The sequence below is a fragment of the Physeter macrocephalus genome, unplaced genomic scaffold, assembly GCF_002837175.3.
Source record: "Physeter macrocephalus isolate SW-GA unplaced genomic scaffold, ASM283717v5 random_103, whole genome shotgun sequence".
Classification (NCBI taxonomy): domain Eukaryota; kingdom Metazoa; phylum Chordata; class Mammalia; order Artiodactyla; family Physeteridae; genus Physeter; species Physeter macrocephalus.
The window spans coordinates 79,821-95,364 of NW_021145393.1; the positions used below are offsets into that span (position 1 = coordinate 79,821).

The following is a 15,544-nucleotide window of genomic DNA, read 5'->3' on the forward strand; positions in this document are numbered from 1 at the left end:
CGGCGCCACCCCCCCTCCGTGTCGCTCCTTTCCCCTCTCAGTGTTTGCATGCGCCCGGCCCCGCCCTCGGCCGCCGCCCCGCCCCGCCCCCGCCCACCCTCCCGCCCGCGGGCCGCCCCGCCCCCGGGCTACGCCGGGACCTGTCAGACCTCTTCGTGCGTCGGAAGCCCGAAATCCCAAACTCACTCACGGGTGTCTCGGGGCCAGCACAGGGGGGCGGGTAGTTTGTGCGAGTTCCCTGCCCCCGCGGGGCCCCGTCCCCTCCTAGTCCCTCTCGGGATGTCCCGGTCTGAAACCGGAAAAAGGATTTCCAGTTAACTGTGTGAAGAAGTGTCTGTCTCCCGCCCTTTGGGCCTCCCAAGAGCCTCTCCACCCTCTCCGGATCGCTGTGAATTTACCCCTTCTTTCCCTACTCTGTTGTAAATACCCCTCACGGAGGAAATAGTTTTGCTAAGAAATAAAAGTGACTATTTTATTAGGACTTTGTTCTCGGTTATTCACCCGTCCCCTTGGGCCTGCGTGGTCCTTCCCAAGGGGCGGTGAGGGAAGCGCCATCCACAACACCCATCTCCTCCTGCTCAAAAGCGAAGGTTGAGTGATAGAACCTCTTTCAACCGTATTCGGGGTGCGGGGGGGGGGCGTAGCATAGGCTCACATCCTTTAGGAAAAGCTAAATTCCACTTCCAGCTTGGGGGGTAAAGTCACAGGTCCCCAGGCCCTGGCAGAGAGATGCAGAGCGGATAAGGTGCCGCAGCTCTGAGCCACCTAGTAAATTCTCCTCTGCACGATCTCAGGGCCACTTAGGCAGTGCTGGTGGCTCCCACCGCCCCTGCTCTACCTTGCCACCCACCTCCCTTCACTGCTCCCTAAATTTCCTGGTCCTATGTACCTCACAAGACACATGGGGAGGAGGGGTTGGCGGCCACGGAAACATCCTGCTTTTAACTGCTTCTCAAGCCTTTTCTAAGCATAGAGGATGGGATAGATCCTTGAACTCTTGAGTCTCCTCCCCAAATGAAACTAAACCAGGTGAATGACCACAAAGAAACCTCAGAGGAGTGAAACCACGTCCCCAGGAGTTGCTCCTCCCTGTCTGAAGGCAGCTCAGGGAGTTGGAGGCACCTTGGTCAGTGGTCACTGAGGTCAGAGAGACACTGAGCTCACAAATCTGTTTGGGGGGAGGGCGGTGCCAGGTAAAATACAGGACACTCAGTCAAATTTGCATTTCAGATGAACAATGAATACATTTGCACAGGACACACTTATCCTAAAAACATTATTCATTATCATAACAAATTGAACTGGGTATCTTCCTTTTTTGGGGGGGCCTTAAATCTGGCAACCCTAGTTCCAGGGATGAGTGGAACAGGCAGTGTTGCCTTCCCGTCCTGACTGATCGCAGCAGCCCTGCCTTCCTTCACAGAGCCTAAGCCAGGCAAAGTCCAGAAATGCTTTTCCTTTTATTTTGGAGGAAAAAAAAAAAATCAGACACTTTCCCCACCCCACCCGCTTAGCTCCTGCCTCACCGGGAACTCAGAGTGAGGGAGGGACAGGGCCCAGTCTTCTGTAAAGCCTACCCCTCCCCCAGCCCTCCCTTCCCTCAAAGTAGCAAGGTTAGAAAAAAATTAACTATGTTGCTCCTCCCCTGGAACTGAACGGAGGCCCCACTGCAGCCAAGAAGGAAGGGGAGGAGACAGATGAGGGAAAAGGACTTCCCTCTGGAGACACGGAGGTCCCCCTCCCAGGCAGAGAAGCTGCCCTGGCTGGCTGCCGGGAGGGCTGGAGGTAGGTTATGGGGCAGGGAGAAGAGAAGAGCCCTGAAAACCTTTTCCCTTTAACCTGACATATTTATATATTTACAGTTATAAGGGTGGGGGGGAGTTTGGGGTGACATTAGTTCTTCAAAGGCAGGGGATGAAAGCCAAATAGCACCCCCGACTTGGTCACATTTTCCTGCCTCCTAGCTCCTAAAACCTTCAGCGGGAAAAGGGGAAACAGGAGGTAGGGGGTGGAGGGAGGGAATGTTCGAGGGTCCTGAGCCCACAGCTCACTGCAAAAGAAGGTGAGGCAGCAGAGGAGGGGCAGCTGGGTTCCACCAAGAAAAGGGCCACCGATGCCCTGCCTCTCCACCAGCTCCCCACATCTCCACGCGGCCCCGGGCGGAGGCTAGGCCAGACCCATCTCCTCCAGCACACTGCGCGGCGACTCATCCTCCTAAGGCAGAGACAGACAGAAGGTGATGTGGAGACACCAGGAGAGGCAGACGGGTGAGGGAGCGTAGGGTGGGCAAGAAAGCAATCGTAAGGACAGACAGAGGGGGGAAGCACAGAGAGCCACGGGGAGGGAAGAGAGAAGCCAGCGTGAGCTCCCTCAGGGGAGCTGTCCAGCCTCCCAGGAGTACCTGCCAGGTGCACCCCCCCCAGAGCCAACCATGACAAGGAGTGGGGTCCAGGTTGAGTCCACCACCACCACCCAGAGAAGCCAAAGCCAGGAGCTTGGCAAGCAGGGGGCTCGGCCTTAGTATCTGAAGGGGAGGGAGTAAAACTGGGACTGGGGGCTGGGAAACTGGCTCTCCCAGGGCTGGGGGTGGCAGATGGTTGGGTGCGGAGAGGGAGTAAGAAGTTGGCATCAGGTCCCCGAGGAAAGGTGGACCAGACTGCAGAGAGATGAGTCATTAGGGTCTGAGCAGAGCACTAGCAACAGGGTGGGTGTGTGAGTGCCAGGGCATGTGTGTATGAGTGTGCGTGTGTGTGCGATGGGGGAGCTGGACCAGTGAGGTGGCAAGTTGGATTCTGCCCTTTCTCCTTCTGCAGGGATGAGCCCCCCCCCCGCCCCCCATCTCTCCCCCTCCTCAGAGCCAGCTCAGGCCGGCTTGCTCATCATTGCAGGTTCCGGTGACTCATCTCCCTGCACCAAGGCTCAGCAGTGGCACAGCAGAGAGGGGGCAGGCAGTAATGGCGTGAGGGCGGGGGTGCCGGATAGAAGGGAGAATCAACAACCAGGCGCCCTCGACCCCAACCCCCAAATCCCCATCGCAAAATTTTGCTTCTGAGAAGCAGAGGCTTTGAGTAGGTGTGTGTTTAAAAAAAAAGAAAGAAAGAATGACCTATCATGTGCCCCTTCTCCAATTCTCTGAGCAGCCCTAAATGCCAAGAGAAGCGTGGGACAAAGGCGATTTGGCTGGGATGAGATACCCTGGGTCTTGGGAGAAGGAGGGGGGAACTGGCACAGGCAACCGTCTGCCACCCCCACTACCTCCCACCCCTAGCAGTTAGGGCTTGAGGGCCAGCTGGCCAACCAGGCGCCTTGGGGGCCAGACGCCACAGGGAGGTGGGGAACGGGCAGCTGGGGCCCGCAGGCAAGGTGTCCAGGGTAGGGAGGGCACCCTTGGCCTTGGTCCTCTTCCTCCTCTTCCTGACTGGCCCGGCCCGTACCTCCTGCAGCAGGTCCGCCTGCTCGATAGCCTTCAGCACACTCTTCTTGGAGGTGTCCTGGACGTCGCCCCCCATCAAAAACTCATCCAAGATGAAGTAGGCCTTCTCAAAGTTGAAGATGATATCCAGCTCGCAAACCTGGGAGGAGGCGGGGGAGGCAGAGCTGAGTGTCAAGGTGCATCTCCACCCCACTTTTTTCTCATCGCGGTTCCATGGCCTTCGTGACCACCCCTCCCCACCTTGGGTTCTTGCCCTCGGTCTATGTCCTCCCAACCCCTAGGCCTTAGTCCTTGGTTTGGCTTTTCCTTCTCCTTCTCTTGCCTCCTTCTCTGTGATCATGAAATATTAGTTGCTCTAGTCTACCCTTGACCTTGACTCCTGTTACCTTCCCCGCAAATCTGCGACACAGTTCCTACCAGAGGCTGGGCTAGCTTCCCTCCCTAGGCACTGTGACAGGGCAGGGAAGGAGATTCTGGATCATGGGGTAAATGACTTCAGTTCCAAGCAGCACTGTGACACTAACCAGCTAACTCTACATGTCATTTAATTTCTCTGAGTCTCAGTTTTCTCATCTGAAAATGGAGACACCAACACCTACTCATAGGACGGAATGTGGAGCAAACAGGAGAACCTGAAAGCACTTTGTAAATTATTAAGTGGAATACAAATTATGGAGTTATTACTATTCCCCGCCTAAGATCTGAGCTCACTGCCAGTGCCCAGACCATAGCCCAGATCAGTTAATTCAGAATCTCCGGGGGTGAGACATAGGCATCGCTATTTTTAAAAAACTCTCCAGAAGATCCCAAAGCAAAGTCAAGGTCAGGAACCATTGATAAAAATCTGAACGTGGCCTCTGTCCTTGTGTGAGAAGTTTGAGCTGAGCTCTAGATGGATTGACTAAGTGGCAGATTCCGGTCCCCACCCTCCTCCCCCCGAGCTGATTAAGGGGCATGGCTAATAGGCTTAAGGCTTAAAGAGGGAGATTAACTACTGTTCTCACTGTTCCAACTTCCCCTCTCCTGAGTCTTCCAGGGCAGAGACCGGAAGGATCCCAGAGTTTGGTAAAAAGAGGGGACTGCTGCGCGTGGAAATGGGTGGATGGGGAGACTTACGCTGCCGAAGTATTTGTCCAGGAGTTCCACGTACCGGTGGATCAGCTCCAGCGTGATAAGCTCATTGTCTTGGCCCTCGATGGCACAGCAGAAGTAGAGGCTGGCATATCTGAGGACAGGGGCACAGGAGGGATGGCTGCTGGGACGGCTGCTGGGGCTGCTTTGGGACCCAGGCATTTTGTGCCCAAACCTCTCGTTTCTCCCCATTCCCAGTCTGTGCCCCTACTGGACACAGGCGGGGTGGCCCCAGAGTATGCAAACAGTAACCCACTCTGCCTCTTTGTGCCTCTCACAAACGCAGGCAGGGACGCAAGCTCTTTCCCTCTCGACCTCTGACCTGTTCAGTTTGACTCAGCAAAAACCTGAGCCACGAATTCACCTGCTCAGAGGAGGAACTGGAAAGGGTTGGTGCACGTGTGTGTGTGTGTGTGTGTGTGTGTGTGTTAGGAAAGTGGTGCAGGATCTATGATTGCTGAATGAGGCTGCCAGGGACATGTGCAATAGACAAGATGGGGCCTTCGGGACAGAGGTAGGTGCATGAAGTAGGTGTCAGGCTTGAGCAAAGCCAAAAGGGAACAAGAATTTCTTCAAGGTGAATTTGGAAAGTAAAGGCGGCTAGAGTTCATCGCTGCCCTCCAGATGTCCTTAGCTCTAAGCTCTTCCTGCCTGTTTCTTGGCCAGGTGAACCCATCCCAGACCCCAATCAAGCAGGATCCAGGCAGGTCTGAAAGTAGGTGGGGAGTCACCTCTTATAGACAACTTTGAGGTCCCTCCACTCCAGGAAGCTGCACATCTTGGGCTTGCGAGCCAGAACGACCTGCATAAGCTCCCGAACCATCTTCTTTCGCTCCTTGTCTGAGGTGGCCAGGTACCATTTTTGTAGCCGCAGCTTCCCCTGCCGGCTGAACAGCAGCATGAATCGCATCTGGGGGTGGGGGAGAGTCAGGGCCAAGGGTCAGAGATTTGGTTCTCTGAGCTGGTTTCCTCCAGAAATACACAGCTCCAAACTCATCCCATCTAACTCTACTCACGGCTCCTACTTTCTTCAAAACATCAGCCCTTGCTGTCAACTCTGGCTATTCCCACCAGCAGGTGCCTTTCCTTGTAGGGGGTGTCAGAGCTTCTGAGTCTGTCATTTGGGTTCAAATCCTGGCTCTAGTAGTTGAGTAATTTGCCTTGGGCAATTACTTTATGTCTCTGGGCTTCAGTTTGTTGGTGTGTAAGATGGAAATAATGAAAGTACCTACTTTCCCGAGTTGTTAGGTGGGCTTGAAGGAGTTGATACGTGAAACAGTGCCCGGCACGTAGTAAGCACTCTAACACATTAGGTATCATTATTATTATTATTTCCTGACCCCCTGTTTCCTAATCCTGTTTTCCAAAGGTGGGTAAAATGCTATCACGGTGACAAGCAGCCCATAGCTGTGTCAGAGATGTCTGCTTTCTTTCCTGCTCTTTCTATCCACCACCACGCTGAAATCACGTATCTTGTTCTCAAGAAGCTACCTCAATCCTCCACCCCATCCTAGCCATACACCCTTGCTGATGTCCCCAACACACTGCCCTCCAGTGCCAGTCCTGTGCCCAGGGGTATCCTTCACGTTAGCATATGGTATTGGGAGCCCCGGATTCCACCCTCTGCTCTCCTCGGCCCTCCAGGCATTTGGCCAGCCATATTCCTCTTTTCCTCCTTTTAGGGTGCCTCCTGCTGAACGCCCACACCTCCCCAGATACCAGGTGACCAATTTCCCTTTCAGTCCCTCAGTTTGGACACAGGCATTCAGGGTGGCTCGCCTAGGAAATGTTTGTGGAACAAGCGCAGGGGGGTGGACTGGGGAGTGCAGAGCCCTCGCTACCCCGTGCAACCACAGCTTCCCAGTTCGGGGGGTGGGCGGGCCCGGGCCACATCCTGGAGTCATCTCCCTCTCCGTGTAGCTCTTCTCTCCGTGTACATTACCAGTGCCGGAGTCCTGGGTGTGCGGAACGGCACTAGTTTAGACGGCTAAGGATCAGAATTCGAGAGAACTGGGTTTTTTTGGTGGCGGGGAAGGGGAAGCGCTGCTAGCGCGGCGGGTGGTCAACAGAGGGGCGCAAGGGAGCCCCGCGCGGCTACCATGGGGGGTGCGCCGGGAGCAGGAAGACGGAAGGCCCGAGTTCCGGAAAGAGGATGGGGTGGGGGCCGGAGAGCCAAAAGCACCGGAACCGGGAAGCCAAAGCCTGGGTCCCCGAGAGCAAAACCTCGAGCCCACTTGGCTTCCCCACCTCACCCCCGCCTCTAGGTGAGGCAGGACGTCCACTCCTCGGACCCGGAAACTATCCCCTCGCACACACCGCCCTTCCCGCCGGCTGCCGCTGCCCTGGGCTGCACATGGACAGAGGGTCTCGGTAACTCGCGACCCCCGCTGCTTCCCTCCGCCAACAGGCCCCGGAGCCCCCATTCCTCGGGCGACTTCCCTGCGGCAGTGGTTGGGACCCCTTGGATCGCGACCCGCGCGCTCCCCGTGGCTCCGGACGGTCCCGCCGCCCCCTAGTCACCTCCCTCTCTCCCCACAAATGCGCCCCCTCTCCGCGCCTTCTCCCTAAAGCCATTTCCAGCTGCTCTTCCTTCCGAGGCCGGCTAGCCCACCGCCCAGGTAAGTGAGGGCCTCTGAGGACCGGAGGGAGAAAGAGCGGCTCACACCGAGGGCGGCCCCAAGGACCCCTGCAGGTGCAGCCCACGCCCCTCGGTTCCCCCTCCCCTCCCTCTTTGCACAGCCTACCATCCTGCAGCCTCCGGCTCTGCGCGTCCCTCTTCGGCCACCGTAGGCGCCAGCTCCACTCCCTTTCTTATCCTTTCGCCTCCTTCCCTCCCTCTCGCTTGAAGCCCCGCCCTGTCCGCCGCGGTTCAGAGAACCAAGGCTTTGCGTACTGCGCAGGCGCCAACGCTGCGGGGCGCGCGGGCGGGGCTGGAGGTGGAGAAGCGGAAGCCATGGCAACCAGGTCGTTGACTTCAGCTTTGAGTAGCCCTGTCGTCATGGTAACAAGGCAGTCTTGTGGGCTGGTTGGAGGATGGGGGAGGAGGACAATGAGGTCCTCGCGCTTTGGAACCTTGGGGGAGAAAGGCGGGTAAAGGGGTGAGAGGTGGATGAGATGACCGCTGGAGTTTGTGAGGAAGTAGGGAGGTTTAATGGAAGGGGCGTGGGCGATTGAGAGGGGGCAGGGTGGGAATTGTCTGTAGGGAAGGAGGAATGACGAGGAAGGCAAAGACAAAGGGGGGTGGTGGGGCAGGCATGAGAGAAGTATGGAGCTCAGAATAGATATCTGCTGGGAACCTGCTAGATGCAACAACACTCAAAGTAAGAGAAAGGTGTAGGTAATGGGGCAGACGAGAAATAAAAAGAGAAAAGGAGGGGCTGATAGAAAAGTGATGTAAGGAAGAGGGGGAGAAGCATGATTAAGGCGAAAGAGGAAGAAATAAAGAGAATCTTAAAAAGTTGGCATGGGTCAAAGCTAAAAAGGGACAGTTGTAACCCAGACACAAGTGTAAAGATGAGAAGGATGTAAATTGTAATACAAGATTTTTGGCTGAGGATGTGCATGTGTGAGTGTGTATATTTGTGTGTGTGTCCACGTAGTAAAGGAGTTTGCATATAAATGGATAAGAGAAAAATCTTAAATTTTGTCGTGCCGAAAACTTAATGGCATATTTCTAGATAATTATTGGTAACTAATGATGCTATTGTTTTTGAGTAGCACTTGAAGCAAATGTTGGTAAGCCTCTACCTGTCTCCACTTTGCATTCTTTTCTTCTTACTCTTTGTTATGGAGGTCATATGCTTTAGTTGCAAGGGGGTGGGCCTAATCACCTGGGATGCAATCTGGTCTCTCTGATCTCTTCTTGATGTATAGGCTCAGGTGGGTCCTTTAACCCTCCGTTTACTCATTTAAAAAATGAAGATAGCAATACCTACCTTGCAAGTCCGATTCGAGGCTGTATAGAAAGTATCTGACACACCGTAAACACTTGATATTGGTAGCGATTACTACTATTTGCCTTTCCCAACTTCTTTGGTCTACTACTTTTTCTTTTTCCTTTCTTTTTCATCTCCCTTTCTCCTCTGCCTATATCGTAGGCTTGCCAATGGCATAGACATTGGCTGAACTATCTTGGTGTTATTTTTTAGGTCAAGAATCATATCAATAAAGCAGGTTGTCATCATGGAGTGAAAAGGAGGAGTGGGAGTGTGTGAGAAGGGCAGAAGGCAAAATAATAAAATGCTCATAGGGGAGAGGAGAAGGTTGTATATAAAGAAGTAATGAGCAGTGAGGTAAAGATGTAAAGCAAAGATCTAGGCAACAGCCCGAGGAAGTGTGGAAGATCTAGAGATGTAAACTCCTACACTCCTTGGAAAGATGACACTTTCTAGAACTCCTTGTGTCAACGTGCCATGCCTAGCTGCAGAGAAGATAAGATCCATGAGAGAATTGTGAGAAATAGGGGTTTTGCTCACGTAGAATCATAGACTCAAGTGGTTTAAACTAACTAGAGGATGATGGACCGCATTTATCTCTTCATGGTTAATGAATGATACACGTAGGGAATCTATGAGTTAGTGGGTCCAATAAGCTTGTGTCTGCAGATGAGTTCGGATTTGAAGCAGTGGGCAGTTGGGAGTCATTATAGTTGTCTGAGCTGCTGAATAACTTGGTGAAGACAGCTTTGAAAGAGTTAATCTTATAGTAATATGAGGGATGATTTGAAAGGACAAATGGAAGGCTGGAAGATCATCTAGGAGGCAGTTTTGGGAATCTAGGCACAAAAATGAAATGGAGAGGGCCAAATTGGAGAGATACCTGTAATGGTCAAATCACCTGAATTTAGAACTCATCTAAGTAGAGAAGGAAGAAGAATCAAAGATGAATGTGGAGAATTTGTGGTGCCATTTGTATAAATGGAAAAATAGAAGAGGTGAGATTCTCCTTCATTGGTATGGATGGTGTCTTTATTGTTCTCCTGTGAACCCCATGCTGACACCTCCCCAAGCCTTCCCGCTTCCCTCACCTGGTTGGAGCGGTGGTTCCTGCGGTGGGTGGAAGGGTGATCCACATGGCCTCCAAAGCCTTTCATTTCCGAGTCTATGATCTGTGTTTCTCTCACTTGTGATGATGCTCCCTGCCACCTTTTCTTAAAATTTATTTTTTAATTATTTATTTTTGGCTGCTTTGGGTCTTCGTTGCTGCGCGCGGGCCCTCTCTAGCGCAGCGAGCCGGCGCTCCCCCTCGCGGCAGTGGGCGGGCTTCTCGTTGGGTGGCCTCTCCCGTCGTCAAGCACGGGCTCCCGCAGCCGCGGCTCGCAGGCTCAGTAGTTGTGGTTCGCGGGCTCCAGAGTGCAGGCTCAGCAGCTGTGGCGCACGGGCCCAGCTGCTCCGCGGCACGTGGGATCCGCCCCGACCAGGGCTTGAACCCTCGTCCCCTGCATCGGCAGGCGGATTCCCAACCACTGCGCCACCGGGGAAGCCCCCCGCCAGCATTTTTGGTGTATTCTTTAAGTACTCATTGTTCCCTGATGATGTCATTTGCAGTCATCTCTGGGAGTTTTTTAACTTCTTTTTTTTAAACTAAGCAGTTGGGACCTTATCATATGCTATTCCTAAGGGTCCTGAATACTTTCTGTGTTAGATGTTTGCCGTTCTTTTTCACTTCCCTGGTTCTAAACCCCCTTCCTAGGGTTTCGGAATCCCCACCTTACGAGCCTAGGGGGAGATGGAGCGACCCCCCAGTGTAGCGTTCGAGCTTCCCAGATATTCCTTTGGCAGCCCTCTTTGTGCGCACAGCAGGGCATGTCTGCTGGACTCGGCCGATCTTTACTCTCACCTGGACTTTGGTCCAGGAGGGAATGAGGGGGGATGGGGTGATGAGGATAGGTAAGACTCTGGCAGAGGGTCAGAGGACAAAACCTAGGGCGCAGGTGGAGTGGGCCAATGGCAGTGTCCCGTGCCAGTAAGAGGTCGGGTGGGGGTACCTGGTGATTTGTAAGTTGGGGCTCTGTGTCTAGTATGAGACCTCCTGCAGGTTCTCTGGCCCTCCTGGCAATTCCCTGAGCTCCCCAGTTTCCTTTTCTGCTTCATTTAGCCAGAGTTGGTTTCAGTTCCTGGTAACAAAGGACTCTGACTGGTAAACTAGGTAATCATGCCACACTGTCTGTTGATGGCACATGTGAGTTGTAAGCTCCCCTTGGGACAGTGGCTTACTCATGTTTTATTTCTTTACAGCACCTAGCACAGTGCTTGTTGATTGGCTTCAGTTATGATTGGTATACATGGTTACCTAATCGAGATATTTAAATCTTACATCTCACCCCAAATATGCTAATTTCTAATTTTCTATATAACAGTACATATTTAATATCTATTATTCCTGCTAGAGCATAAACTGCCTTCTTTTGCTGTTTCTCCTGTGCCTAGCACAGTGCCCGGCACACAGCAGGTACCCAAGAGTTGTTGAAGACAGGTACACTGGATCCTCCACTTGAAAATTTCATTGTCATCTCAAACTTCACTTGCCCAAAATGAGTAACTGCCTTCCGCCTTCCCCTGAAACCGTCCCATTTCTCGGTTTCCCACTGTGGTCAACATCGCCACCTTTTCCTGAGTTTGCAGACTATCAGCCTGGGACATGAAGGATCACGAAAAGCATGGCTTATTCAAGGGACATAGATCAGACCTGCCTGATAGACTAGGAGAGCGTATGGAAAAAGGGGAGACTGGCTGGGTTATCAGAGGAGGGAGACAGCAGTCTGAAAACCGACTTGATGACTTGGGACTTCATTCTCAGGCATGTCCCTGGAGCCTGCCTTGCTATTATTTTTCCTTTGTGATTCTGTTCATATTGTTTTCTGGAATGCCCTGCCATTCCCTCCCCGCAGACCCAAATCCATCTTCTTCATCCTTTAAGTGTGAACAAAGCAGCCGGTTCTGATGACCCTTTACACTCCAGTGATCATTTCTAGAATGTTTCTTTCAACCATTTTTGCAGTGATTCCCGTAACATTTCAGCTTTTTGGTGAGTATGCTCCTTAGATGCTGGCAGACCTCATTTAACTGCGCTTTGCTTTATCGTGCTTCGCAGATACTGAGTGTTTTACAAATTGAAGGTTTGTACCGTAGCAACCCTGCACTGAGCAAGTCTCCTGGCACCATTTTTCCAACAGCATTTGTTCACTTCATGCCTCTGTGTCACATTTTGGTAATTCTTGCAATATTTCAAGCTTTTTCATTATTATTATTATCTTTGTTATGGTGACCTGTGATCAGTGATCTTTGTTACTACTGTGGTAACTGCAGATGTGGTAGAAATGGCAAGAGAACTAGAATTAGAAGTGGAGCCTGAAGATGTGACTGAACTGCTGCAGTCTCACAATAAAACGTTCATGGCGAGGAGTTGTTCCTTCTGGATGAGCAAAGAAAGTGGTTTCTTGAGATGGGATCTACTTCTGGTGAAGATGCTGTGAAGACTGTTGAAATGACAAGAAAGGAATGAGAGTATTACATAAACTTAGTTGATAAAGCAGCAGCAGTATTTGAGGGAATTGCCTCCGATTTTGAAAGAAGTTCTACTCTGGGTAAAATGCTATCAAACAGCATTGCAGGCTACAGAGAAGTTGTTTGTGAAAGGAAGAGTCAATCAGTGCAGTCAATCACTGTTGTCTTATTTTAAGAAATTGACACAGCCATCCCAGCCTGCAGCAACCACGACCCTGATCAGTCAGCGGCCATCCACGTCAAGACAGGACCCTCCACCAGCAAAAGATTACAGTTACGGGCTCAGAAGATGGTTAGCATTTTTTAGCAATAAAGTATTTATAAATTAAGCGTATCTCCGAGGTATGCCTGTACTTGAGAGTAAGAAACATCGATCACTTACAATTATTGTTGTTTTTTTTAACCTGCGCTGAACAGCATGAGGGATCTTAGTTCCCTGACCAGAGGTGGAACCCGCACCCCCTGCAGAGTCTTAATAACCACTGGGGGAAGTCCAGGAAGTCCCTCACTTACTCTGTTTTAAAAGTGCTTCACCGCCCCCCGTATACAGTTACACGTTTAAAGAAAAACTTGTTAAATTGGAGTTCAGACTTGGCAAGATTTTGGTTGAAGCCGTAGCTGCTCTGCTTCAGAAGCTTTCCACTGGCGCCAGAGCGACCTCTGGTGGCCAGGGGAGAAAAGGCTACCTTCAGGATGCTGGTGTTCAAGCTGGTAAGGCACAGGTGTGCACACAGGATGCCCTGGTGACGGGCACGTGAGGGCAGCACCTTTGCTCCTGACTGCGTCTGAGCCCTCCTCTGTGTTCAGGGAGACCTGTGTCCACAAATGCCACAGAGAGGGCGGTACGGTGTAGCGGGCAGGAGCGCCGGCATGGCTGGGGCAAGTGACTCAACCTTCCTGTGTCTTACCTTCCTCATCTCTACAGAAGTGCGTGCCATGATTAGTACAGTGAAACTCACTTGAGGAACCGCCTGGAAAAAAAAATGCTTTGGAAAACAGATGGTGTCTCCTTGACAAGTTTCATTCTGATAGAATCTTTTTACCCTTGAGGGATTTACAAAATCCATACTCATCGCCCACACCTGGGCAAATACCTAATTCCAACGGGTGAGGTGAACAAGAAATCTGCAGTTATGATAGATGCAGGCAGATCTCTTGGAATTTTCATCCCTAGAAATAGAGAGAGGAAGAGTGGCCAAGGAGGGCTGGGTGGGCTTCACACTGTGAGGCTGCCTCACCGTCTTTGTCCTCAAAATATCTGAGAAGAACAGAAGGTACTGTTAAATGGGGCAAACTCCCTTGGTGGCGAAGAGACCTTCTGAAGAACTCTTTTCTTCTGAGCCTTCTCAGCATGTATGGACAGTGGTTGAATTACATCCTGCAGAATTAAGGCTATAATGTGTTCTGCTTTTGGAATCATCTTGTGCAAAAAGGAGGGTCTTTTGCTCTCTAAGCCAATCTGTCACAGATGGGTAGCTCCTCAACAACTAGCCCAGTGCCTGGCATTGGTCATATTTTCAGGGTATAAGGAGGACAAAAGATAAATCTGGATCTTGGTGTCCTAAATTCTTGGACTTTTGCCTTCATGAGCCAGCTAACCTTTATGAGCCCGAAGCGGAATCTGTATGAGAGGAAGGAAGTATTGCTACAGGAAGAGGAATACTTTAGCCCCGGCTGAAGTTTTGGCCATAAATCTCAGCGTAGAAGTATCTTGTGAACTGGCTCAGGCTACATCTAGTTTTTGTGTACGGGCTCTAAGCCAGCTAGGAAGAGGCAAAGTGACCTCTCTGGCCTTTTTCCCTGTAGTTCTCCAACCATATCTCAGTCTTTCAAGGCTTGCCAGTTGCACAGTGAGAATAGGAAAGGAAAGATGGAGAAGTCTTCGAGGTTAAAGGAGAGCATCTCTCTCTAAAGCTGAGAGTAGCTTTGGGGAGCTACTCATTCTAGGCCTTGTTCCTCTGGGTCTTGCCCTGGTTCCCACTGGCTTTCTAAGGGGAGAGGAAGACCTTCCTTCCAGGCTTGACTGCACTTTGGGGCCCCTCTTACTACATCAGCCTCGTGGGAGACAGGAAATCCTGAATGTAAAGAGAGGAAACCATAAGGAGGAGGTGTAACAACCACAGCCCCTTGGAACATCCTAGTGCATCGTGTCGGAGGCCCCAAGAATGCCCCTGGACTGACCCTTGAGAGGGATACAGGAGGAGAAGGGCAGTGAGAAGGCCTTAGTACGTGTTGAATGACTGAGGAGGGAGTCAGTGAATGGAGACCCTTTCTAGATTTACTCTCCAAAACATTATAATCAAAATTTGCTCCAAGGAAGTCTAACATAATTTTAGGGAAAATTATTATGTGAAGCTTCTTTCAGTTCAAGGTCTAAAAATCTATCATTTTTCATGGCAGTGGTGTTATTCAGGAAAGTTGTGAAGGCTTTTTTAAGCTTCAGAAAAGGTAGGATTCTTATCAGGCAAGATGATCACCTTTGATTGTTTTGTACCATTTGAAAATGTTGGTGTTACCAACATAATCACATTCTTGTGGGGTTAGGAGATTCTTAAAAGATACTTAGTCCCATTGCTAGGAAGTTATCTTATGCATATAAGAGCACGTGTGCACTGGGATAAATGTGCAAGGATGTCCGTCTCAGCATTGTTGGTCACAACAATGACATTGCTTTTAAAAGCCATGAAACAACCAAAATGTCAATCAGTGATCCTCTTTTACCCTTTCAAACTGTTTGAATGTCTTAGTATGAGCAGGTGTTCCTTGTCATTTAAAAAAATCACCTCTACCCTGACTGCTGACTCATCCACACCAAGAGGTCATCCTGGCTGTCCTTGAACACTTCCAGTGATGGACAACTCACTACCGCTTAACTATCAGACAATGTTTTGATCAAGAGCCTCTGGACAATAATTAGTTCCTATTAAGACATGATCTAGGTTTCCGTCGGGGGCCGGGTCTATCAATCCCATCTTCAGGGCTCTGGAGCTGGATAGCACGCAATTTTGACAGCTAGTTCTTGGTATTTTTTCCATTTAAAAATTATTGTTGAATATACGAATGGAAAATAATTGGGAGAAGTATGTCCTCTGGCAAAAGCCTTCAAGATACTGGAAGAAGACAATAAAGGACTGTTCAGGGTACTATTTTAAGGAGGATATTAAGAATCTATGTCGGGGCTTCCCTGGTGGCGCAGTGGTTAAGAATCCGTCTGCCAATGCAGGGGACACAGGTTCGAGCCCTGGTCTGGGAAGATCCCACATGCCGCGGAGCGACCAAGCCCATGTGCCACAACTACTGAGCCTGCGCTCTAGAGCCCACGAGCGACAACTACTGAGCCTGTGCACCTAGAGCCCGTGCTCCGCAACAAGCGAAGCCACTGCAGTGAGAAGCCTGCGCACTGCCACAAAGAGCAGACCCCGCTCGCCACAACTAGAGAAAGCCTGTGTGCAGCACCAAAGACCCAACGCAACCA

At 51.2% G+C, this 15,544-nt stretch overlaps 1 protein-coding gene across 3 annotated transcripts; it reads right to left on the reverse strand.

The window, feature by feature from the left end:
- Positions 1-1,441: 1,441 nt before the first annotated feature.
- AP1S1 (adaptor related protein complex 1 subunit sigma 1) lies at positions 1,442-7,436 on the reverse strand. 3 transcript variants are annotated; one of them, XM_007126390.2, is made up of 5 exons: positions 7,309-7,436; positions 5,296-5,474; positions 4,550-4,658; positions 3,435-3,572; positions 1,442-2,214 (listed from the first exon to the last, which is right to left on the reverse strand). In XM_007126390.2, exons 1-5 carry the CDS (start codon positions 7,309-7,311, stop codon positions 2,167-2,169), a joined length of 477 nt encoding a protein of 158 aa, XP_007126452.1. In that variant the 5' UTR covers positions 7,312-7,436; the 3' UTR covers positions 1,442-2,166. The 3 variants fall into 3 exon arrangements, with proteins under 3 accessions (XP_007126452.1, XP_007126450.1, XP_007126451.1); XM_007126388.3 differs by lacking the exon at positions 1,442-2,214 and having other exon boundaries at positions 2,862-3,572; positions 7,309-7,375; XM_007126389.4 differs by lacking the exons at positions 1,442-2,214; positions 7,309-7,436 and adding an exon at positions 6,507-6,692 and having other exon boundaries at positions 2,862-3,572.
- Positions 7,437-15,544: the final 8,108 nt, after the last annotated feature.